The sequence below is a fragment of the Elephas maximus genome, chromosome 21, assembly GCF_024166365.1.
Source record: "Elephas maximus indicus isolate mEleMax1 chromosome 21, mEleMax1 primary haplotype, whole genome shotgun sequence".
Lineage (NCBI taxonomy): Eukaryota > Metazoa > Chordata > Mammalia > Proboscidea > Elephantidae > Elephas > Elephas maximus.
Window position 1 is genome coordinate 49,311,390 of NC_064839.1, and position 24,521 is coordinate 49,335,910.

General features: G+C 42.3%; 1 protein-coding gene across 2 annotated transcripts in view; it reads left to right on the plus strand.

Annotated features, from left to right (window-relative positions):
* Positions 1-24,521, plus strand: part of CDH13 (cadherin 13) — a 1,228,073-nt gene that overhangs the window by 752,553 nt on the left and 450,999 nt on the right. For both annotated transcript variants that reach the window (XM_049863997.1, XM_049863996.1), the window contains exon 6: positions 3,412-3,556. In XM_049863997.1, the coding sequence (XP_049719954.1) occupies positions 3,412-3,556 (145 nt within the window). The remainder of the gene's footprint in view (positions 1-3,411; positions 3,557-24,521) is intronic.

The following is a 24,521-nucleotide window of genomic DNA, read 5'->3' on the forward strand; positions in this document are numbered from 1 at the left end:
TAATAGAACCCTCTGCAGTGATGGAAATGCTCTGTATCTGCGTCGCCCAGCACAGCAGCTGCTAGCCACGTGTGGCTATTAAGTACTTGAAGTACGGCTACCTTTACTGAAGAACTTAATTTTTTATTTTAAGTTTATTTAAATTAGCTACAGTGAAGATTTAGCATATTACCTGTTTCATCTCCTTTGTAGTCTGTATCTCTAAATGACAATATCTTGTTCATATCATTTCCTCGTGTTTATCATTTGTCTCACCATGCCAGAGTATCTTTTTTGTTAACCACTAGATACCCAATAAGGAGCTCTAGTGTTACAGTGATTAATTGCTAGGCTGCTAACTAAAAGGTCAGCAGTTTGAACCCCCCAGCCACTCCGTGGGAGAAAGAGCTGGCCATCTGCTTCTTTAAGATTACAGCCTTGGAAACCCTATGCGGGCAGTTCTACCCTGTCCAATAGGGTTGCTATGAGTCAGAATCAACTTGAAGGCAACAGGTTTGGTTTTTTGGTTTAGATACCCAGTGCTCAGCGTAGTGCATGACATATAGTCGATCCTCAAAGCATTTTAGCTTCAGAACGAGTAAATGCTGCTTAAGAACATTTTTCTGTTTTTAGACACCTTTCCAAAGATCTTGGCTTCAATTTATAGCATCGTCTGCAAAGAAAACCAAGAGTCTGGCCATAGGTAGTTTTGTAATGTAAAGTGCCATCAAGTTGTCTACTTATGTGATTGGTTTTATGAGATTCAGCTTGACATTTTGCATTCATCCTGATCAATTGTATCTCTTTAGTGTTTGTCATTCCATTATGTTGAGACAGATCTGGAATTTGCTCTGCCCAGTTTCAACATATTAGCATATTTGGCAAAGCAGGTTTCTGTTGCTCTGCCCTACCTATAGCTTATGATGCTGGCTGAGTCTTGTGGAATGTGGAAGCTTAGAATTCAGATCCAAGGTATTATTGTCTTTAGGCATAGATTTTTTGATTGCATTAAAGTCAAATCCTTGGCTAATTTGGAGGACAAAAGGCCAGACACGGTTATTATGTGAAATTTCCCCAAGCTTTATTTTTATTCCCTTTCTTTAGCAATATTCTCATAGTAGCTAAAAAAGCAGCATAAATGGATAAAAGTTCATTGTCTGCAAGATCCTCTCTGTGTGCAGATATTAGAAGGCTCTATCCATTTATTTTTTTCTCTTAATTAATATACCCATGCTTTTTTTCATCTGCTCCAGAAATCAAAGTGTGTGTGTAAATTTGTGTAAATTTGCTAGAGAAGGGGTGAAGTAATGTTAAAGAAAAATATTTTAAAAATGATCCTTCCACCCAAGCATACCTGCCTTCATTTTTGTTTTAAAAAACAAAAAAGCTCAGTTGCTGTCATTTCTAACTCACTGCAACCCCCTGTATGTCATAGTCGAACTGTGCTCTCTACGGTTTTCAATGGCTGATTTTTTGGAAGTACATCACCAGGCCTTTTGTCCAAGGCACTTCTGGGTGGATTCATATTTCTAACCCAGCTAAAATTCTGTCCAAATGTGTACAAGTTACATATGCATGGTACACATGCTATTTTGTGCGTTTTGACACAATATTCTAAGTAGATAATAGACTTGTGATAGTTTTATCTAATGTCTGTACTTCAGCATGTTGTTACACAGACATCATTCAACTGGTCCACTTCTATTAGACATTTAGGTAGATGCCAGTGTTATTTTACATGTCTTCATATATCCCAGTGCAGCTTATTTTAAATAGAACCAGGAGTGGTATCAAAAGGGATCCTTCTTGGCTTTCGTTGGATTTTGCCATGCTACTCTCCAAAAGGATGATACCGGCTTACGATACCATCAGGTGGGGAGCGACTTGACTATACTGATCTGTAACAGGAGTGCTCCTTTTTTATTTTCCTTATTTGCCCTGTATTTTACAGTAGTATTGGCAATAACAGCGGCACACTGGCAGCAGCTAATATCCTTAAGGTACATTTTGTGACAATCATTGTAGTTAGCGCTTTAGAGACATTGTAGTTAAAAAGGTAGGCTCTAGAGGCTGACCTCATGGGACCCAAACCAGACCCCGCCACTCACTAGCTGCATGACCTCAGGCAAACCACTTAGCCTCTCTCTTCTTCTATCCCCTCCTCTGTAAAATGGCTCACACGGTTACTGTGGGGATCAAGTGAGTTAATAAAATATAGAGCCTAAGTAAAGTAAGTGCTGGATCCTAAAAATCCATGGCCCTTGAGTCAACTCCGAATCATGGTGACCCCACGTGTGTCAGAGCAGAACTGTGCTCCATAGGGTTTTCAATGGCTGTGTCTTTTGGAAGCAGATTGCCAGGACTTTCTTCTGAGGCACCTCTTGGTGGGCTCAAATCTTCAGCCTTTTGGTTAGCAGCTGAGCACATTAACCGTGTGTACCACCTAGGGACTCCAAGTGCTGGATAGATGTTGGCTATTATTATTCACCCTCACAACCACTCCTTTGAGATGGGTATTTTTATTAACTCCACTTTACAGGTGTGGAAACTGAGAAGCCAATTTAAGTGTCTTCCTCAAGGTCGCATAGCTAGTGAGAAACTGAGCTGTGATTACAATAGCAGAGGCCCTTGTCTGACCATGATTATCTACCATCTTCTACGCAGAGACCACCACTGAGGTCAAGGAGAGCTGTTACCAATATGGATGAGTTAAATCAAGGCTGAAATGAACATAGAAAATGAGAGCATAAGGTCATGGCCATTCACTGGAAATACCATTGCATAACTCATTGTTTCCAAGACAAACACTAGAGCTGTTGTTTATACTGCGTTTTCTTCATTCTTGAGATCTAAAGATAGTTCCCAGTGGAAGCGTTGCAGGGGATTGTGAAATCCCCACTAGACTGTAAGCACCCGGTGGGCAGGAGTCCCCACATCTCATTCTACCCTTGACTGAAGAAAACCCTCTCTAAGTCTTTATTGACCTGAATTTCTCCTAAATATTACCATCAACGCTCTCGGTTATCTCATAATGCACTGTGTTCGTAACAGCTTAGACAATTATTTTTTATTAACATAGCATTCCTTTTAATGAGGTTGGAAACACAGAAAACAATGTAAGCACATTTCTCAGCTATGGATGATTGTGAGCTGGGGTTTTACATCTTATTTTTTATTTATTTTTGGACTTCTTTTGCAGATTTAATTAATTGTAATTTTCCCAAGGAGGATCTAGCATGAACGGATCTTTACCTTTTATTCTGAAATGTTTAATTTCTCTTCCAGTCCCACTGACTATCCATTGAGACCAAAGTTTGAACATTGCCAAGGGCTCATAAAATTGCTGTTATAACCTACTTTCCATAGGACCTGACTTCGATTTTCATAATGGAGTAATGCTATCTTTCTCCTCCAATCTCTTTGCTCAAATAGCTATTTGTGGAGACTACTGATGTCAGTGGCAGAACTCTCGAGGGGCCGGTCCCTCTGGAAATCATCGTGATTGATCAGAATGACAACAGGCCAATCTTTCGGGAAGGCCCCTACATCGGCCATGTCATGGAAGGGTCACCTACAGGTATGTTAAGTCAGTTTATCATTACTGTAATGACTTGTCTTTTTTTTTTTTTTCTTGCACAGTCTGATGTGGTGATCTTTAGGGATTCCAGGAGACTCTTTTATAATTGTTCCAAATCGTTGGCATGTATCAATATTAACGTATTTACCTGGATGGAAGAGCTGGAAAGCTGAAGTTCAGAACATGACCAGGGTGTCCTAAGCTATGAAAATATTTCCCGTGGTTTCTGAAGGTGATTCTCCAACAAAGATAGGCATTTAAGTCCCTAGGGCACGGCTGGTCATGGGTACCATGTAAATACTCAGCTCGCCCTTATGAGGGCCTAAGGCTGAACTTTCCAAAGTAGAGCTCAGGAGAGAATTAAGGCCCCCACTACAACTCCCACCCTGGTTATTTAACAATCACTTCTTAATAAGAACCCTTTGGGTAAAACAGGTAGGATTCTTTTTTCCCTTTCTGTAGATGTGCACAGAGAAGCCTTTTGTCTTCAGTCAAAAGGCCAAAGGCAAGACATTTTATTTCTCTCTCTCTCTGGAAATCCATGTACCTACTGTTGTGGAAATCACCCGAGGTTACTGTAGAACTCTGCTATCTTCTCCCCGTGTTTAACCTTTCTATCAGGGAGGCTTTAGAGTTTAGAGCTCTTTTCTGGCCTGGCACATACTAATTAGACCATGCCATGGCCAGCAGCAGAATTCACTCCTGAGTATAATGCTTGAAAAAGTGAAGAACAAAGTAGAAAAAATCCTTATTAGGCTGGACTTTGATTCTAAGCTTTAAAATGCATTTGAGGCAAACAGTGCGGTATTAAGAGTATCACTGAAGCTGTGTCTAGATTATACCCAAAGAAGTAAGTAAACTAGCCATCGAGCAGGGCAGATGGGAGATGGAAGGCCGAGAGCTGCTTTGCCTGGCTTTTTTTTTTTTTTTATCACTTCCCTGATTTGGCGGGATGCATCAATGACAAGTAGATACATGAGGACCTGGCAGCGTTGTCATGGTAACCATCCCGGACTACCAGGTGAATAACTGTATGCAAGGTACCAAAAACCTCCCTTCAGCTTCAAAGAGTTGGGTTCTCAGGGAGACGAGCGACTCTCTCCCTTCCTGGATTTGAATGCATCCTGTAAAATAAAGGGTGTCCTTGCTCTGGGTGGTAGAGGGTGTTTGGGAGGGCTGTAGGAGGGAAGGGGTGAGAAGACACCTGGGGAGGTGGACAGAGGGCAGGTGAAGGTGGCTCAGATCACTTCAGGGCTTTTGATGGAGAGAAGGCTTCTGGTGAGAGAAGCCCTGAACTTCAGATTTTATATTTACAGATGCCTTCTTAAACAAGCCAGTGTGCAGAACGAGTTAGGAGAACCAATGAGGAAAACTATTAAAGAGGCTGGAATTTGAGCAGAGCAGAAAAGTGATTCCCAGTTTCCATCTGTGGTAGCTTGGCCTTGTGCATGAGTGACTCGAATGTGGAACGTTCCGGAAAAGTGTTCTAAATGGAAATAACAGTGGTTGCACTGAGGGACTATGCACACTCATGTCTTTGTATATTATATGTGTATATGATTAGACGATGCCCAATTTTCCTCCCACTGCGCCCTTCATGAAAATTTTGGAAAGAATTTCAAATTTTATTGCTTTATATACATGTCGTATTTTCAAAGAAAAATAGGATCCTTTATGCTCATTGAATTTCTTAAAGCACAGAGCTATTCGATCAGGGTGGACACATATCCAGCAAAATGTAAATCATCTCTAACTTCTATTTATGATTGGTATTATCCTACAAAAACACATCAAGACTGAGATGCCTGCATGGGGTAGCTTCTTCCAGCTGTGCAGGATTTGGCCTGAATTGTTGTTCTCTTTTTCAGCATGTTCTGGGCTTGACTATAGAGCAGGAATTGAAATGGACTGGGGCAAATTCTGAGTCAGGAATGTGGAGATGTTGTGAAAAACTTTAAGGCAGAAAATCATTTAGATGGTTTAGTGCCGTGTAAGAGAGCCACAGGCGGGATGGCCCTGAACATCCCTGAGGACAGTAGGAATCTGGGAAAAAAGGCAGTGTCCCGTTTTCCAATGCCCCCCAAGACCTAAACATGTACAGGTCATGACAACAAACCCTGAGTGACTATAAAAATAATCATTGCTCCCATTTCCATATCTACTTACCTGCAAACCATGGAATCCTATGTGTCGTAGACTTTGTACAGCATATATTCTGCAGAGGCAGATTTTGTGCTGGAAGGAGCTCACTGACTTTCTCCAGTTCATGCAACTAATAGGTGGGGGACGGTGTTCAGGACTCAACCCATATTGTCTACCTTCAATTCAGGGGTTGGTTCAACTGCCCCAGCAAACTTCATGGTGGATGTCAGCCATCAGACTGTGGAAGCATTGAGCACTTATTCTGTGCTGAGTACTTTCAGTACAGTAACTCAGTTCCTCCAACTACCCTGAGGGGTAGATACCACTCTTCCAATCTTACAGATGAAAAAATTGAACCTGAAATAGGTTCAGGAACTTTTCCAAGTCACATAGCTGGTGACCTATAGGAAAATCAGGCTAGTTGTTGCTAATTTTGTCCTGAGTGCCTCAATTCTTTGGTAGAATTCTGGCAGGACCTGCACTTGGCATCCTGTTCAGAAGTCTTGTCTAAGCACAGATGCAAGCCTCCACATCTGTCCTGGGGCTTCACAGGATCCATGAAAAATTCAAGAGCCACCTGGCCCAAAGGGTCTCTTCTGCCACCACATGCTTCCCCTTGATTCTCTGTGGGCCAGTTGAGGAAGATATAGTATATGTACAGGTCTACAAGATGAACCAATTGATAACTCCTAACCAATACTAGCCATGTCTTCTAACCAAATAGTCAAACTCTGAATTGTTGTCGATATAATGTGAGCAGTTAGTTTGTCAGTCTCTAGCATTAAGAAGGGTAACCATTGGGGCTCCTGTCATCACTCACCTCACTTTTGTTCTGTGCCCACATAACCAGGGGCCCTGCATTTTCATTTTTCACCAGGCCCAGCAGAGGATGTAGCTGGTCCTATGTGTAACATGTGACTCAGAGCTGGCTTTGACACACTGCTCACTAACAAGGTGAAACCTCAGGCAAGTTACTGAAGCTCTAGAAGCCTCAGTCACCTTGTCTTAAATGAGGGTGGGGATATAATAGTAACTCAACGAGACACAGTGCTTCACTCACTGCTTAGAACAGGATGCTTTATAAATGCCGACGTATGGTTCGTATAGCAATTCTTATTATTCTGGCAGCGTCCTCTTTAGGACAAGTAAGGCAGAGAGACATGCAGTTTGTGTGAACGGACATTCATCTCCCAACAAACCAAGCATCATTTTCCTGTTCAAGTGTACCCAAATGCCATCGGCACCCATCCATCATAGAGGAAGGTCACCCATATTTATCTGTGTGTGCAGACAGAAGACCATTTCCAGCTGCTCAGTGCTAAACTCTAGGGTATTGTTTTGGGGAATCATTACTGGATGAAGAAGATCAACAGAAAATATGGGCTGTCCCTTTTGTGGCGTCACAAGGCATTGATTTATGTGAATCAGGCCCAGAATCTGGCTGTTGCACGGGGTCCAGACAGGTATCTGTGTGAGCCTGATGTTCTCTGAACGCCCAAGACATGCCAGGGCCTCATGAGTAAGGAATAGCGGGCTGAGACCTTTGAAGTTCCTGGAGGGCATGCATGCCAGGGCTCCAAAATATCTCACTGGCACTGATCCACTGGTGTTTTTTCACTGGTAGCCCTCTGGGCACCTTTGAGAAGGGCTAACGTGCAGGGCTTCCCCCAGAAGCAAACTCTGAGATGAGGATCGAGGGGATTTGGTTTATTTAGGAGGTGCGGAGATACTAGGTGAGGAGTGGGGAATGAGGTAAGGAAAGGGAAGGCAGCCAATAAGAGGCACAAGGTTAAGCTAGCTGCCTGAGTGGGCAACTGGAGCTTGATCTGTTGGGGGAGCACTACAAAATGGCATAAAAAACAACTTAGAGTTATCCAAGCCAAAGGACCATGGAGCTGGGATTCTGATACTCCCAGACCCATTAGACATGGGTTAAGAGCTGTTCCTGGGGGACTTGAATTCCCGGGAACTTTTGGCCAGTTGTGCACTTGGACAAATTGGCTTCCAGCAGCTGCAAGGCAGCCTTCCAATAATATACAGGTGCTAGCTGCTGAGTTGGACTCAGCTATGTTCCTGCTCCTGGCTTTTAGTCACCCTGAATATATATTTGGATGTTGCTTCTAATCAGAGGAATTGATCATCTATCTTAGCCAAGCTCATGCATGAGGGTACAACAATAGTCTTTCTTTCCATACATGAACATACTATACTGATGGGTATTTTTTATTGGATTATATTCACTATCACCAAATTTTTATGGTCATTTTCACTGTTTTTGCTAGATTGTGGATTGCCTTGCTACAGAATTCTCCCTGGATTTTGTGGCCAGAGAAGCAATTGATGCTAGCCCCCCTCTTCCCCAGTGGCTGAGTCATTAATAGAGTCTTGGCTGAGGGATACAGAGTCACTAACATGCTGCAGTGGCCTTTAGGTTGGATTAGGCAGCACTTGGACTATGGTGCAAATTACCACAGTGCAGCTGGCCATAAAAAAAATTTTGTGAAAGAGTTGTATGATCTAATCAGATATGATTTACTAAAGGGAAGATTCCAAAAGTGAATTGAAAGTGTTGAGTAACGTGAACTTTGGTAGCTATTGACTCCACCTCATCGTTCAAGAAACTGACTCTCTGCCCAATTTCTCCTAACTATATCTGGGGTCCCAAGGTGATGTCTCACACAGGCTCAATATCAAGCCAATCAGCTTCCTTATAATAGCCACCAGGTTTTCCCTTCTTTCCTATCCGAGCTTCTCTCTGATGATTACCATCCCATCCATTAGGACCCATTGCTGCTATTCACCAGAGCCTTCAAGATACCAAAGAGCCCGGTAAGACAGGAAAGAATGCCTGGACCCTTCTGTTAGTAAGAGTACCTGACCCATATAACTATTTATCTCAGAGTTTAATGTGGATAGACTTTGAAAGCAGCTCTTTTCATTTTTATTCATAGCCTTCTTTCCTTGCCCAAATTCACATGTGAGTTCATGAAGCTAGAGACCAATTCAAGAGAAAAACACCATATTGTTTCCTGAATCGCTCTTCTCTCTGACCTTGAAGCCTTTGTTCTTGAGCCAGACTCATCTGTCAGTCCCTGTTCCAGTCCTCCATTCTAATATTCATTCATGTTACACCTTCTTATTCTAGGCTCTGAGGACAGCCTGGTGAACTGGATATATATGGCTCCTGCCCTCATGGAGATGAGTTTCTCATAAAATCAACCCTTGGCAGCCTCGCCCTACTAATTATTCCCATTCAAAGTTTTAGACTCAATCTAGGAGCCATCCCCCCATTACTCTAGATTTGGGGGAGAGTAGGATTTGTGACATCAAGTATAAACAGTTTAAAGTGTAGGTAGGGTAAAGCAGAAGGAGCCCTGGTAGCGCAAATAGTGAAGTCCTCGGCTGCTAACCAAAAGGTTGGTGGTTTGAACCCACCCAGCTGTTCCAAGGGAGAAAGACCTGACATTCTGCTTCCATAAAGGTCACAGCCTTAAAAACCCTATGGAGCAGTTCTCCTCTGTCACATGAGCTTGCTATGGGTTGAAAACAACTTGGTGAAACCTAACAACAACAACACAGGATAAAGTGGCATTGATAGCTTCAGAAACTTAGTTATCACTGTACAGTCTTTTGAAAGAATAAATCCAACAGGAATTTCTAGTCAAGATGGAAATAGAATGACAGTTGAGTAGCTGCAAAGTAAATGTGGAAAAGGCCTTGAGTTTCTAAAGCACAGAGAATGGACACCAGTGCCACTGGAACCTGTCCCTGATACCTAAGAATTCACTCTGGAGAGTCCAGGGATTTTCAGTGCTGCAGCTCAGTAAAGCAAAATGGCAGCTCCACAGTGGTGGCACTGTGGTACTAAACAGTTATAATTACAGGGAAACCATGTTGCAAATCAGTTTATTATAACCATTATATTCAGCGTATTTGTTCAAGTATTTCTTGGGCAGCTTCTATGAGCCAGATAATATTCTAAGGGCTGGGATATAGCAGCGACCCAGACAATTTAGGACTCCACTCTTAAAACATTTGCATTTTATTGAGGGAGAAAGAAAGTTAACATTGAATGAACATGCAGTATAATTAAGCCAAAACCAAACCAAACCTGTTGCCATCAAGTCAATTCTGACTCATACCAACCCTAAAGGATGGAGTAAAGCTGCCCCACAGGGTTTGCAATCACCAGCTGGTAGATTCAAACTGCTGACTTTTTGGTTAGCAGCCAAGCTCTTAACCACAGCACCACCAGGGTTCCACAAGATAATTAAAGTCCTTTTAATAAAAGAAAGAATGACAACAAGGTCAAGGAAGCCATCTAAGAAGGTGACTTCTTAGCAACTCTTAAAAGGAGACTTTAATAAGAATGAAGGAACCCACCATGTAGAGATCTAGAGCAGGAATGTTCTGGGCAGATGGACCAGGAAGTACAATGGCCTGAGGCAGGAATGACCAGAATGGAGGAACAGAGGAGATGCAGGTGTGGTTGGAGAATATTAGCAAGAAGGATCATGCCAGGCAAGTACAAAGAGGTAGGCAAGGGCAAGATTATTTCCAGCAGGAGTCAGCAAACTATGACCCACAGGCCACATCTGGCCCGTTGCCTGTTTTTTGATGTTCTTTTGTTTGTTTTGTTTTACTAAAGTTTTATTGAAACACAGCCATGCCCATTTGTTTATGCATTGACTATGGCTGCTTTTGTGCTGTACTGGCAGGATGGGCAGGTGGGACAGGGGCCAAATGTCCCACAAAGCCAACAATACACACTACCTATCCCTCTACAGAAAAAGGTTGCAGGCCCCTGGTTCAGAGCTCTGTAAGTTATTACATCTTAAATTTAGCAGGAAGCCTTGGAAACCCTGGCAGCGTAATGGTTAAGTGCTACAGCTGCTAACCAAAGGGTCGGCAGTTGGAATCTGCCAGGCGGTCCTTAGAAGCTCTATGGGGCAGTTCTACTCTATTCTATAGGGTCGCTATGAGTCGGAATCGACTCGATGGCACTGGGTTTTTTTCGGGGGGGGGGGGGCGGGGAGGAAGCCTTGGATGGTTTTAAGCAAAGGAGTGGTAAGATCTGATTTTACTATTAAAAAATGACTTGGGCTACTCTGTACAAAATGGAAGTAAGAGTGACCAGGGCTATTTCTGTGTTCCAGGCATGAGAGGACCATGTCCTGGACCAGGGTGGTAACAGTAGAGATAGAGAAAAAGGAATCACATAAGATTTTTGTGGTGAGCTTATAATGAGGGGGGCAACACTAAATATTGACTCGTTTTATGATACTGGGATATTGTATTTCATAATGTATCACTATGAAATTACTGTAATATTATAAACCTTAATAGGTTTATAAATCTTCCTCAAGTATAAACTGCAATTTACCTTCAGTTTTCTTTCTAAGCCGTAAGCTTAAGGCTAGGGAACAGATTGTCTTCCCTTTATCCTTCAATAGCCAGCAGTTAGCAGAGTTGCAGGCACACAGTGACACTCAATAAATTCCACTCAATGAATAAATACCCCAAGTGGCAGAAAGTCTGAACCTCCGTAAACTTATAAACTTCCCTTTTTATCTGATTTTAAATTAAATGTTTTTTCTTTTTTTATTTATTGTGCTTTAAGTGAAAGTTCATAAATCAAGTCAGTCTCTCACATAAAAACTTATACACACCTTGCTATGTACTCCTAGCTGCTCTACTCCTAATGAGACAGCACACTCTTCTTCTCTACCATTTATTTCCTGTGTCCATTCAGCCAGCTCCTGTCCCCCTCTGCCTTCTCTTCTCCCCTCCAGACAGGAGCTGCCCACATAGTCTCGTGTGTCTGCTTGAGCCAAGAAGCTCACTTCTCACCAGTATCATTTACTGTCTTATAGTCCAGTCCAGACCCTGTCTGAAGAGTTGGCTTTGGGAATGGTTCCAGGCTTCGGCTAACAGAGGGCCGGGGGACCATGACCTCCGGGGTCCCTCTGGTCTCAGTCAGACCATTAAGTCTGCTCTTTTTATGAGAATTTGAGGCCTTCATCCCACTGGTCTGCTCCATCAGGGATTCTCTGTTGTGTTCCCTGTCAGGGCAGTCATCGGTGGTAGCCAGGCACCATCTAGTTCTTCCGGTCTCAGGCTGATGTAGCCTCTGGTTTATGTGGCCCTTTTAAATATTTTTTCTTTATTGGCAGTTTATCCATTCCTTCAACAAATATCTCTCGAAAGCCTGCTATTGCTCAGTGAGGGGTGGGGGGAAGGATGCATAACCCAGACATGGACTCTGATTCGTGAAGCTTGCAGACCAAGAGGAAGCCAGACAAGAAACATTCTGAACACTGTTATCACTGCTGTTCAAGAGGAAGGTAGGAGCATCTCTCAAGGATGGCGGGTGGGAGAGAATACCTGCCCCAGGGCAGTGGAGCAGGCATACCCACCGGTATGATTTTTCTAGCACTTACCTTGTACTTAAGGAGCCCTGTGGCACAACACGTAAGCGCTCAGCTGCTAACAAAAATATCAGCAGTTCAAACCCACCAGTGGCTCCACAGGAGAAAAAACCTGGCAATCTGCTCCCATAAAGATTACAGCCTAGAAAACTCTATGGGGCAGTTCTACTTTGTGCTATAGGGTGTCTATGAGTCGGAATCAACTTGATGGCACCCAACAACAGCAATTGTGTGCTTGGTTCTTGTCTAAGTTCTAAACTGATATGATATCTTTTAACACCACGCTTACATCTATTTTACAGTTGAGAAAACTGCAGCTCAGGAGGTTAGCCTACTTCCCTGAAGTCAACAGAACTGGTGGTTGGTGAAGCTGGGATTTGAACTCAGACCTGTATGACTCTAATTCCTGTGCCCTTTTCATTCCCTCCCCATCCACAACACTCACTGTCCTTTAACCATTTTGTCCATGATAATTTTAAGATTTATGCAAAGCTGCCACCCAGGTCTAGATAGCATTCCTCTGTGTGTGTGTGTGCGTGAAGGGGAGGGCTGGAGGAAGAACACAAGGCCAACCTTCCTTAGGCATTTACAATAGCCTGGCTTGCCTGGTAGCCTCCATGCAGCCATTTACTGACAGTGGCCTCCTCAAATGGAGCTGGATTCTCCCCCTAGTGGCACTTTAGGAAATGCTCAAGGAGAACCCTTCTAGAAGATTCATAAGGCATGCTGGGACATCAATCAACACAGTCTACAAATGTCAGTTGGAAAAGATTTATAATCAGCAGAGAGTTGATAAACCAGCTTTTACTGCAACACGGCTGTTGTAAGAATATCATCCCTTCTAAGGACAGAGTCTAGCGCTAGCTGCTTCAATATATTTGTGCAAATACCTTTGAATCACTTTAATTTCGCTCTAATACACACAGTGTATATAACGGTGGGGGGGCATCCTGAATAATTTATATGTAGAACTACCTCCCTTCCTTAAGCAAGTGGAAGAGATTCAATATGCTAAATTCAATGGGAAGAGGGCATATAAAATCTCTTTCAAGTATGTTTTATAAAATATAGGTCACGAATTGAATTTTCCAGTATCAAAGAAAAAAATTTAATAGAACTACAGCTTTTTTGCTTTAATTGCGGCTGCATTTTTTTAAAAAACCAAGCATAGTACCCAAAGCTATTTTATTATTCAGAAGACTGGCTCTTTTCAAGATTTCTCAATAGTTTAGTTTTGGGAATTTTGAACACTCTTCATTATTGGCAGTGGTTTTCTATTTTTTCTTTAGTGCGTTTCAGTTCTTTTCTGCAGAGAGGCCCATGTGCCTGGTTTACAGAGGGCTGCTAATAGGGACACCTTCTTCTTGGTGAGGGCAGAAGGGTTCATGTTCCTGAAGTTGGGTTCTGTGTTCTTCGGGAAGTCTCTTTCCAGAATGATGGAGGATCTCACTGGCCTGTTTCCTTGGCCATCAACTCCCATCTGCTGCTTTGTATTGTGGTCTTCTGCTTCTCTTCTCACTTTTGCAATTTCAGCCCCTCTCATGCTCAGGAGGTTCTATACTCTTTGATCCATAATGAAGTCATATGCCAGGGCTGGAGTTGATGACATGAGTAGTACCACCCCCATGTAAAAAAATGCATGCACACATACAACGCACGACATTGCATGGTTACAAAAATAGAATGTGGTAGGGGGTTTTGTGGTTGGCACAAAACCTATAACGCATGCATTATTTGCTTAAAATATGGCAGTGCATGTCTCTTTCAACATCTGTATCTATATATCTATATCTGTCTGTATACATAATTACCTTAACCAGGTTCAGTCTCTGTATGAAGCATCATTCAAAAATGGGTGGCTGGATTTTCACTAGTTTTGGAACACATGTTTGGTTTAACTTGAAATGTTGACTTGACTGTCTAACTCATGCAGGTAAAACTGAGACACAGCCAGAGGCCTGTGTTATTGCTGGTGGAGAGGGATGTGTCATATGAGTCGAGACACCAAACAGCCGTGGTTTTCAACTGGGGATGAGTTTGCTACCAGGAGACATTTGTGGTTGTCACAACTGGGATGGGGTGCGTGCTACTAGAATCTAGTGGGTAGAGGCCAAGAATGCTGCTAAACATCCTACAATGCACAAGACAGCCCCACCACAACAAAGAATGATCCAGCCCAAAATGGAATAGTGCTGAGGTTGAGAGACCATCCTGTAAATGAACAAAATGAAGTATTTCAGGTATGAACCCCAAATCAAAAGTCAAAGAAGAGATACTGCAAATTGTAGGCATAGGTTGTTCCTCTCTGTGGTGAGATACAGGTTGAATGACTACAGGGATATATGCCTCTAAGAATGATTAACCGATATGTAGCCAACAGTAACGGTAAGCATGAGTATAAGCTGTTCCCAGGCCTTATGCTAAGGCAGGGATGGATTATCAAGTAAGTACCATACTCACGGGCTTAATTGTGTTTACTTACTGATTTGTAGTACACATTTTCACATGAGTTTCACCACAGTTGTGTGAAAAACAGTTGAAATTGTATACTACAGATTAGTAAGTAAGCACGATTAAGCCCATGTGTGCCTTGCTTATTGGGTAACTCATCTAAGAGTTTCCTATGCATTATCTCATTGACTCACCACAGCAATCCTAGGAGGTAGATATTATGATCATCTCTGTGTTTCCAATGAGGAAAATTGAGGATAAAGAAGTTAGGAAACAACTTGTTCTAGGAGAGCAGAGACTGCTAGCCTCTTCCTCAATATCCATTTTCTTATCCTTTATAACAGACCGCAATTGTACTATGGTGGCAGTATGCCCATCTAAAAACTGTATTGCTCAGCCTCCCTCGCAGCTAGATGTGGCCATATGATGAAGTTCTGGCCAATGAGCTATAAGCAAGGGTGTTGGGTTAGACTTCCGGGATGGATCCTGAACAGAGCTCACTCTGCTGGGAAGAGTACCATTTTGTCCTCTTCCTCTCCCTAATTGTTTTTGCCTGTAACGGGGATATGATGGGTGGAATTCAAGCATCCACCTTGCTGTCTGAGGTAACCCCAAGGATGGAAGCCGTGTGCTAGGAAAGTGGTGCAAAATATAGAAAGAGACTTGATTTTATTGCCTATTTACTGGATTCTGTTGCCGTCATGCCAGCTTTGGACTGCTTCTCTCCAGAATTATTTTAATAAGATAAAAATGAGTTTCTGTATTATTTAACTCACGGTTATATTGGGTTTTCCGTGTTTCTAGCCAAATACGCAGTGCTACTCAACTAGTAAGAATTTTATCCAGACAATCTGACTCCAAGCCCGAGCTTTTTAATGGTTATGCAATGCTGCCTGAGACATTCAAACCCACTTACTCTTCTATATGCATTTCACGCCACCAGTTTAGTATGCTAATCAGAAAATTGAGTCTTTATTGGAACAAAAATGGTCTTTGACTCCTCCATTATCTAGAGTTCTTTCAAGAATGCATTCTGAGGTCTCTTTGTCATTAGGTATTTTTTATTAGATTAAAAACATACTCATTGCCTTATGATGGAAAGTTTCTTAGCATAGCTGCCTTGATTCCTTTCCATCGCTGTAATTGCAGATCATAGGTCAGCACTGATGACCTGAAAATGCTCCAGTAATGCCCATCACTACGTGACTGCCATTTATGCCCATGCACTGGCCTCATGTCCATGTCCGGAGGGCTGGAGAGGGAGGGGAAGGGCACAGGGCATGTTATGGATTGAATTGTGCACCCCAAAAATATGTGTTGTAAAACCTAATCCCTACAGCTATCATTAAGGAGCCCTGGTGGCATGAGGGTTAAAGCGCTCAGCCACCTAACCAAAAGGCCAGCAGTTGGAACCCACCAGTGGCTCCATGGGAGAAAAGATCTGGTGATCCTACTCCCATAAAGGTCACAGCCTAGAAAACCCTACATGGCAGTTCAGCTCTGTCCTGCAGGGTTGCTATGAGCTGGAGATGAATGGATGGCACAACAACAACATACCTATTGTTATAATCCCATTTGGGAATGGGTTTTCTCTGTTACGTTAATGAGGCAGTATTGGTGTAGGGTGTGTCTTAAATCAATTTGTTTTGAGATATAAAAGAGTAGACTAAGAGAGCAAGCACAAAGGAAGGGGAAGATAACACACTGCATGTTTGCCAAGGAACCTAGGAACAGGGCCGAGGACCATTCCCCAGAGTGAACAGAGAGACTTCCCCTACAGCCAATGCCCTGAATTCAGACTTCTAGCCTGCTAAACTGTGGGAAAATACATTTCTGCTCCTTAAAGCCACCAACTTGTGGTATTTCTGATATAACAGCATTAGATGACTAAGACAGGGTGTTAAGAAGCGCTCAGCAAGGTTTTCAGAGAATATTAATTTTTCTCTTGCATGGAAATACATGCTGAGTTTGTACCTGCCAATTCATCAGAGCAATCAGCATCTTCTGATTGCAAGAGCTCAAAGACCTGGTTTTTGGTTTGTGAGACCTGGGGCATGTCGTCTCACCTCTTCTAAGCTTTCCATGACTCCTCTACAAAGTGAGGGTGACGGTAATGCCCCCAGGGTGGTTGTGAGGGTTAAATGAGAGCCACACCTGACAAAGACTCTGTGCCAGGACTATGGGCTCCTACGGGCTGCTTGTTTTTCATGAGAGAAGATTAAGGGGGTAGGGGTCTTAGTGCCTGTGCCATAGCTGCTGGCCATGATGGAAACTGGAGTCCAGGCAGAGATGAATTCAAATCCTGCCTCCTTCTCTTATCAGCTGTGCTATTTTGAGTCCTGTTTCCTCCTGTGTAGATTGGTGATTCTCTCCTGTGGCAACCTGTTGTGTGAGTTTGAGAATTAGGTGACTTTGAAGTGGTATAATAAAGAAATATTGATTTCATTTGTGTACAAATTTGGGAACAATGCAATCTCTAAATTTTAAACATTTGTCAAGATTTACATAATTTCAAAGCTGAATGACAGTGTGTGTGTGTATATACATATGTATATATTTGTATTATTAGCTGTATTGGAACATAACTCACATGACATACAATTTACCCATTTAAAGTGTACAAACCCATGGTTCCCAGTATAATCACAGAGTTGTGCATCCATCACCATAATCGAAATTAGAATCTTTTCATTACCCCAATGAGAAACTTATAACCCATCTGCAGTCACTTCCCGTTCTTCCTTCATCCCAGCCCCTAGCAACTGCCAAACTACTTTCTGACTCTCTAGATTTCCCCATCCTAGACATTTCAGGTAAATAGGATCAAAATATAAGGACTTCTCGTTTAGCATAATGTTTTCAAGGTTCGTCCATGTTATACCATGTGTCAGTACTCCATTTTTTAAAAATTACTATTATTGCTAAAGGCAGGGTTCATTTTTAAATATACCTGCTCATGCCACAAGGAGGTGCCGCTTTAGCTTGTAAAGATGAATACCCACCATTCTTTGTCAACATTAGTCTTGATTTATGCAAATTCTGAATTATTTGAGGTACTCAAGAATGGGCCACTTACATAAAATATATCCATACTCTGCATACCTTGCAGTTTTATTCTGAGAGTTAAACAAGATAATATATATAGGTTCTTAGCAACAGGGCCCAGTATATGATAGTCCCTCAAGAAATGGTGCCTTCCATGTTTTCTGTTTTCTTTGTTTTATAGCAGTTATTTGTCATTTGCTTGTGTTTTTCTCCCATTCTAAGGAATCCCCATTTATGAAAATTCTAACTGGTTAAATAAAGGAATTGCTCCTAAGTGTCCTCTAAGAGCTTGATCACCAAATGTCTCTAAAATGCTATTTTAAAAAATCCAGTTACCACGGATGTTTTAAGTTTTTGGAAGCCCACCAGTGGTTCCAAGTTAGATACCTCTTCATAAATTTCCACCAACATCCACATATTCATAAAGTAATCTGAATTTTGGCAACTTCAGTACATTTCTGTTACGGCAGTGTCATGGCTGGGTGTATTAGCTCTAATGAAAGATAGCTTTTGAAAGCAACCATTCTCTGGATCTTACCTGACTTACTTCAGCAAGGTGTGCAAGTGAACAATATTTCACCACCCTCCACCCTTCACCATCTTCCTTACCCTGGTAATTAGGTACTACAGCACACAGGTATCACTCATTGAACAAGTTATCATGGCTTGCCTCATAGGTGAGAGACACAATAATTGATACTTTCAAATTTGTCATCTCATTTCACCCTCCCAGTGACACTAGGTATTGTTTCTCCAAGCTTCCAATGAGGAAATGTAAATTCAGAGAAGTTAACACACATAATCAGAGGAGGAACCATGTGAGTCCAGGTCTGTCTGACCTCAAGTCCCAGCTTCCTGCTGGAAGACCACATTTCCTCTCTCTCAGTGTAGGTCGATTACTTCTTAGTATGTATGTTTGTCCTCCACAATCAGACTTATTTATTCTTATTCAGTGGTCTCTAATGCAAACATTCAAGGCTATTTCCCAGCCAAGGCTGTGCATCTAAATTGGAAATGTTTATTTTATTGCTCTGGGGAAATGCAACAGGCAAAAAACACAAACTGCAATGTGGTTTCAACTGAGAGTTAGCAGGCTACCAAACTGCCCTAGACCATGCCTGTCTGTTATTTATTTTTTTTTAAATAACATTAGACAGACTGAATACGCCTAGTCCTAAGGACGGCTTTAAGGATAAGGTCGAGCTCCATTAGAAAATGGGAAACACCACCAGGGGAAATTTTCTAGAGTTAGAAAAACTGTAACCAGTGATCTAGAGATTAAATCTATCTGTTTAAAACATCAGTCAGGAATGCTTTCTGCTGCAGGTAACAAAATACCAATTAATGTGGCTTAAACAGTGCAAGTTTGTTTTCTCAAAAAGGTTGGGGATAGATGGCTGCCTATCCTTCAGTGACTCGATGTTGCCAGGATCAGCATCTTTGTGATTCTCTGGCCTTCCCTTGTGGCTGCAAGACCTGTCACAGCTTTAGGCATCACATCTCTGTCTACATTCAAGGAATGAGCAAGGGGAAAAGAAGACACTGTCTGGGCTTTCCATCAGGAATGCAAAGTTTTTGCCACAAACTCTCAACCCTCTTCTATTAAGCACCCCCTGAGCAGAACTGTGTCATATGATGAGATGGTTACCCCCATCAGCAAGAAAAGCCAAGGAATCCACTACATGTGGGGGGGGGGGCGGGGAGAGGGAGGAACCATGAGGAAAGGGGTTAGAAACGGATTTGGGGTTAGCCAGTGACTGGTCCCCCACAGTATCTTAAGGCTAAGAAACTTTAAGTAAGTAAAGGAGAAACCAACATTTTCTAAGATTTTATTGCGAGGTTGAAGACTAGCTGGGGAGAGGGGCAAGCTGAAAGGGTTCCTTGGTTAAATGAATGAAGGAAACAAAGTCAAACTGCTTTCTTGAGTGCCAAACTACTTGGAAACTTCAAGATGCTGATAGTCATGTCAATTACCAAGATGGTACAACACAACCTTAATTCATCTGACTAGAGTCTATATGAGCAGGACGTTCCGTGAGCCTGGTGTACAGGTGACAGCAGATTCTTTGGGAAAGGCAGCTGGGAGGTCCTGAACTGCTGGATCATACCAAGATGCCTGGCAAGACATGATCCTTCTCCATAGTGGAACTACTAGAGCCATTGATTGAACATAAGCTGGCCTGAGGGAAGAGTATAAACATCAAAGAGTTTGCCAAGCATCAGTAGAGTTTAGGCTTTGGGAAAGTGAGGACCAGCAGAGGAGGGAGGGGCGCTTGTGAGCAACTTTGGGACAGGGACTCTGTCTTTAATAGTTCTTGTCTCTCTCTCCCTCCAGCCCCACCCCTCAGGATCTAGGTAGTTTCCTTCACAAAACTAATACTTAAAAAAAAAAAAAAAAAAAGTAGCTGAATGAATTAAAATGTTATACAAATATCCACCAGAGGGTTTCAATTAGGAGGTTTATTTATTTCACTTCTTCTTATGGAACCAATCCTTTGTCCAGAGCCCTGACAGAAAATTTATCATCGAGGATCCTGAAAACGGGTGTAAATTTAGTTCACATGGAAAATGACAGGCAAGTTTTCCACCCATGTAACCAGGACTGTTGGTATTTGTATTGTGGGTCTCCAGGTAGTCCTAATCCTGTTTACTAATGATCACCTGGTGTTGATATATCTATAATACCTATAATACCCCATATAAGGGTAAGATTTTCATATATGCCACCTCATTTCAGCCTCACAACACCCCCAAGAAATAGGCAAAGGAATTCTCATTTATAGGTCAGGAATCTGGAACTTAGTGGCTAGGCAGCTTACCCAGGATCTCATAACTTTCTCCATATCTTTGCTTACACCATGTGAACATATCCACATAAAATAGGGCATCTAAACAAAAATGATACTAAAGATGGAAGAAGTGATTTTAAACTTGTGGTAGCATTGACCGTTGGTCCTTAGGAAAAATGGAGCCAGGACTGAAGCGGCTGGACTAGACTAAGGTCCAATTTAAGTAGGATGATAATTGTGGACTATCTTTTATAGATAAGATAGGCAAAATTTTGGCCCCCATGATTTCTGGTGCTAAGCCCATGGTTATGCTACCTTATGTGACAAAAGAGACTTTGTGGATGTAATTAAGGTTACTAATCAGCTAACCTTAAAATAGGGAGACTATCTTGGATTATCTGAGCAGGAGAGGGAGGCAGAAGGGCGAGTCAAAAGAGGCAGCGGAATGTTCAGAAGGATTGGAAGCGTGAGGACTAGACTGTTGCTGGCTGAAACATGGAGGGAGGCCACGTGGAAAGCATGAGAAGGAAACATGTTCTGCCAACATCCCAAGTAAGCTTGGGAGAGGAGTTTTCCCACAGCCTCCAGTCAGGGACACAGTGCTTTCAACACCTTGACTTTGGCCTTGTGAGACCCTGGCAGGAAACCCAGATGAGCCACACTGGGCCAGACTCTGACCCACAGGTACCCTGAGACAATAAATGGTTTATTTAAGCCACTAGGTTTGTAACAGCAGCCCAGAAAACTAATACAGTATGTGATTTACAGCACCTTGCATATCAGTAATGAGTAAAGTTGCTTTTCACAAGACTGGGAATTAGAATAGGCAACCACATAACAGAAATACAGAAAAACACACAAGCTCATAAGCTGTTTAACAACTATTGAAAGTTCAGTTTCAGACAAATTACCAACTCATAATTCAAGTATTCCCAAGACCAATATCGCTCTTCAATTAAAAACCATCAGAAGCCGTCTTTAGGACATGTTTGTGGACCCCTCATAGTGAATCTCCTGTAATTATGGATTCTTCTGATATTTATGTGATTCCACTAATTACGATGACCCCTTCATTGAGGGGTCATGTGGACTGCATGAAGGAGTTTTGTGGGAAAGTGCCCAGGCCCATTCACCTTTCAGAAGTAACATTACCATTTGCCACAGTTCACCTGGCTCTGCCAGGGTAGGCATCTTTCATGAGATGCTGGAATTTGCAGAGGAAATGACACTAACAAAACAAACTAACCCTGCAGTTGGGATAAACTGCTGTCATTGATGAAGTTCCACCAAACCTGTATTGACTTCACAGCGCAGCTGTCAGAGGTCCAAGGATTGTAGTTTGTCAGTGCCTCCACAGGTGTTTTCTTGTCAAATGCAAAGATAACACTTGAGTTGGAAATACCCTGCCAATAGGCCCCTCCACTTATCCATTTAGGAATATAAACTCTCCTGGCCTGTCTTTTCTTCCAGAACTCCTGGAGCATCTGGATTGTGGGACAGGAAAGGTCATGACATGACCCCCTTGAGAGTGTTCAATACACAGTCATAATAGAAAAGACAAATGAACTAAAACACCTTTATTAAACACATATTCTGTGCAAGTTGTTTTATGCATATTTGTCCAAAGAATGTTCAATTCTTACAGCCCTCTTTTTTTCCAATCTTTGAAACAGCTTTATTGAGATATCATTCACACACCATACTAATCGCCCATTTAGTGTGTACAATTCAGTGGGTTTAGTATATTTATAGAGTTGTGCCTCCATCACTACAATCAATCTGAGAACATTTTCATTAGCCCAAGAAGAAACTCTGTACCCATTACCTGTCACCTCAAATACCCTCATCTTTTCCAGTTCTAGGAAACCACTTATCTACTTTCAGTCTCTCTGGATTTATCTATTGTGGACATTTCATATAAACAGAACCACACAATATGTGATCTTTTCTGACTGGCTTCTTCACTTAACGTAATATTTTTAAGGTCATTTATGTTGCAGCATGGATCAGGACTTCATTTTTTTTATAGCTGAATAATGTTCCCTTGACTATATACACTGCATTTTGTTTATACGTTCATCATTTAATGGACATTTGGGTTATTTTACATTTTAGCTATTATGAATAATGCTTGTTGAAATATATGTGTACAACTTTTTGTGTGGACATATATATGGCTCACTCATCTCCGCATTCCAACAGCCCTGTGAAGAAGGTTCTGTTACTGTCCCCATTTTATAGGTGAGAACATTGAGTCTCAGGGAGGTGAGCTGTTTTACCCAAGATTACTTGACTAGTGAAAGGAGAAGCAGAGATTCAAACCCAAGAATCAGAGTCTGCTCTCTTAGCTACAGTGCTGTATCTCAAATCAAGACTTTCCAATTCCATATGCCATGGTACTTGGCGTGAGAACTTTACTTCTCCTGTGCCATTCTTCCCCCAAGTTCAGTGCAAGAAATAGTTAGACTCCTTCACAGGCCAGGCCTGCTTTAGGCATGGAAGACAGAGAATCCTAACTCACCTCTGCTTTCTATTGAGAACCTTGCAGACTCCTAAAGAACACAAGCTGAGCAATGGCAGTTTTCCAGTTGACATCGAGTTGACTATGACTTACAGTGACCCCAGGTGTGTCGGAACAGAACTGTGTTCCACGGGGTTTTCAATGGCTGATTTTTTGAAAGCAGATCACCGGGACTTTCTTCCGAGGTGCCTCTGGGTGGCCTCAAACCTCCAGCCTTTTAGTTAGCAGCTGAACTTGTTGACCGTTTGCACCAAATAGATAAAACACATAGAAGGAGTGATCGCTGCTTATGACTATGGATTTGGAGAGCCAAGCAATGGACATTTTTCAGATTCAAGAGGACTCTTTATAAAAGATCAATAAAAAATTATAGAAATAAAAAACTATAATAATTTCCCGTGGTTGATCATTGTGTCAATAGAACTGATAATGTGCATCACTGATTTTAGTGTTGACTTTGACCCGTTTTCCAGGCCAGAGTTTGGGAGTGTTTAGAGATTTCCATGACGTTGAATGGGAAAGAGGTAATATGTCTGTTGAAGATTGTTTATTGTGTGTAACAGCATCCCAATCAGAAAGAGATGGCTCACTCAAATTGGAATAATTGAAGAGCGGCCTGTTTTACAAAAGGCCTGTTTACAAGGGGGAATCACGAGGGCTAGGGGTGTGACCCTGGCTAGCAAGAACAGAGCCGTTATCATCGTAGTCCTGGGGAATGAGGGGGCCTTGTAGAAAAGGCCACCATGGGACAATTAAAGATTTTCAGCGGGGATTCAAACAGCCCAAGGCAACACAAAAGGGAAGCACCCGGACATTACTCACCTCCCTGTTTCTGGCTTCCAAACTTAACAAGAAGCCAGAGGGCAGGGGAGACCCCCTCTTTGCAGTCAGCCTCTGTGATTGTTAAGGTTGTGTGTCAACTTGGCTGGGCCATGATTCTCAGTGGTTTGGCAGTTACAATGTAGTTTGGCAGTGGTATGATGATGTGATCACCTTCACGATAAGCTTTGATATAACGTGATCACGTCCATTTTGGGATCTGCTGTGGCTGCCAGTCAGTTGAAAGGGAGTTTCCTGAGGCTGTGGCCTGCAACCAAAATAGGTGAACTTTCTGGCAAGGTTCATGGGCTTTTGCTTGCTCTGGATCCTGCAGCTGACTCCTTTTTGTCTGACCTCCAGTTATTGGGACCTGAGCTAGCAATTAATTGTCATCTTGCTTGCTGATCTTAGGTTTCGTTGATCTCCACAGCCTGTGAGCCCACGGACTTGAGACTTTCCAGCCTCTACAACTGCCTGAGCCATTTCCTGGGTACAAATTTCTCTATATATATGTTTATATGTTATAGTAGTTTTGCTTCTCTAGAGAGCCTAACCTAAGACAGCCTCCAAGGGTAGAGAATAGGATGAATAAGAGTGAAGTGGATATGCTAAAGGGTCAAGCTATTTCAGAGTCCCTGGGTGCTACAAACACTTAATGAACTTGGCTGCTAACCGGAACATCGGTGGTTCAAGTATACCCAGGGATGCCTTGGAAGAAAGGCCTGGTGATCTACTTATGTAAAAAGAGCCATTAAAAACCCTATGGAGGC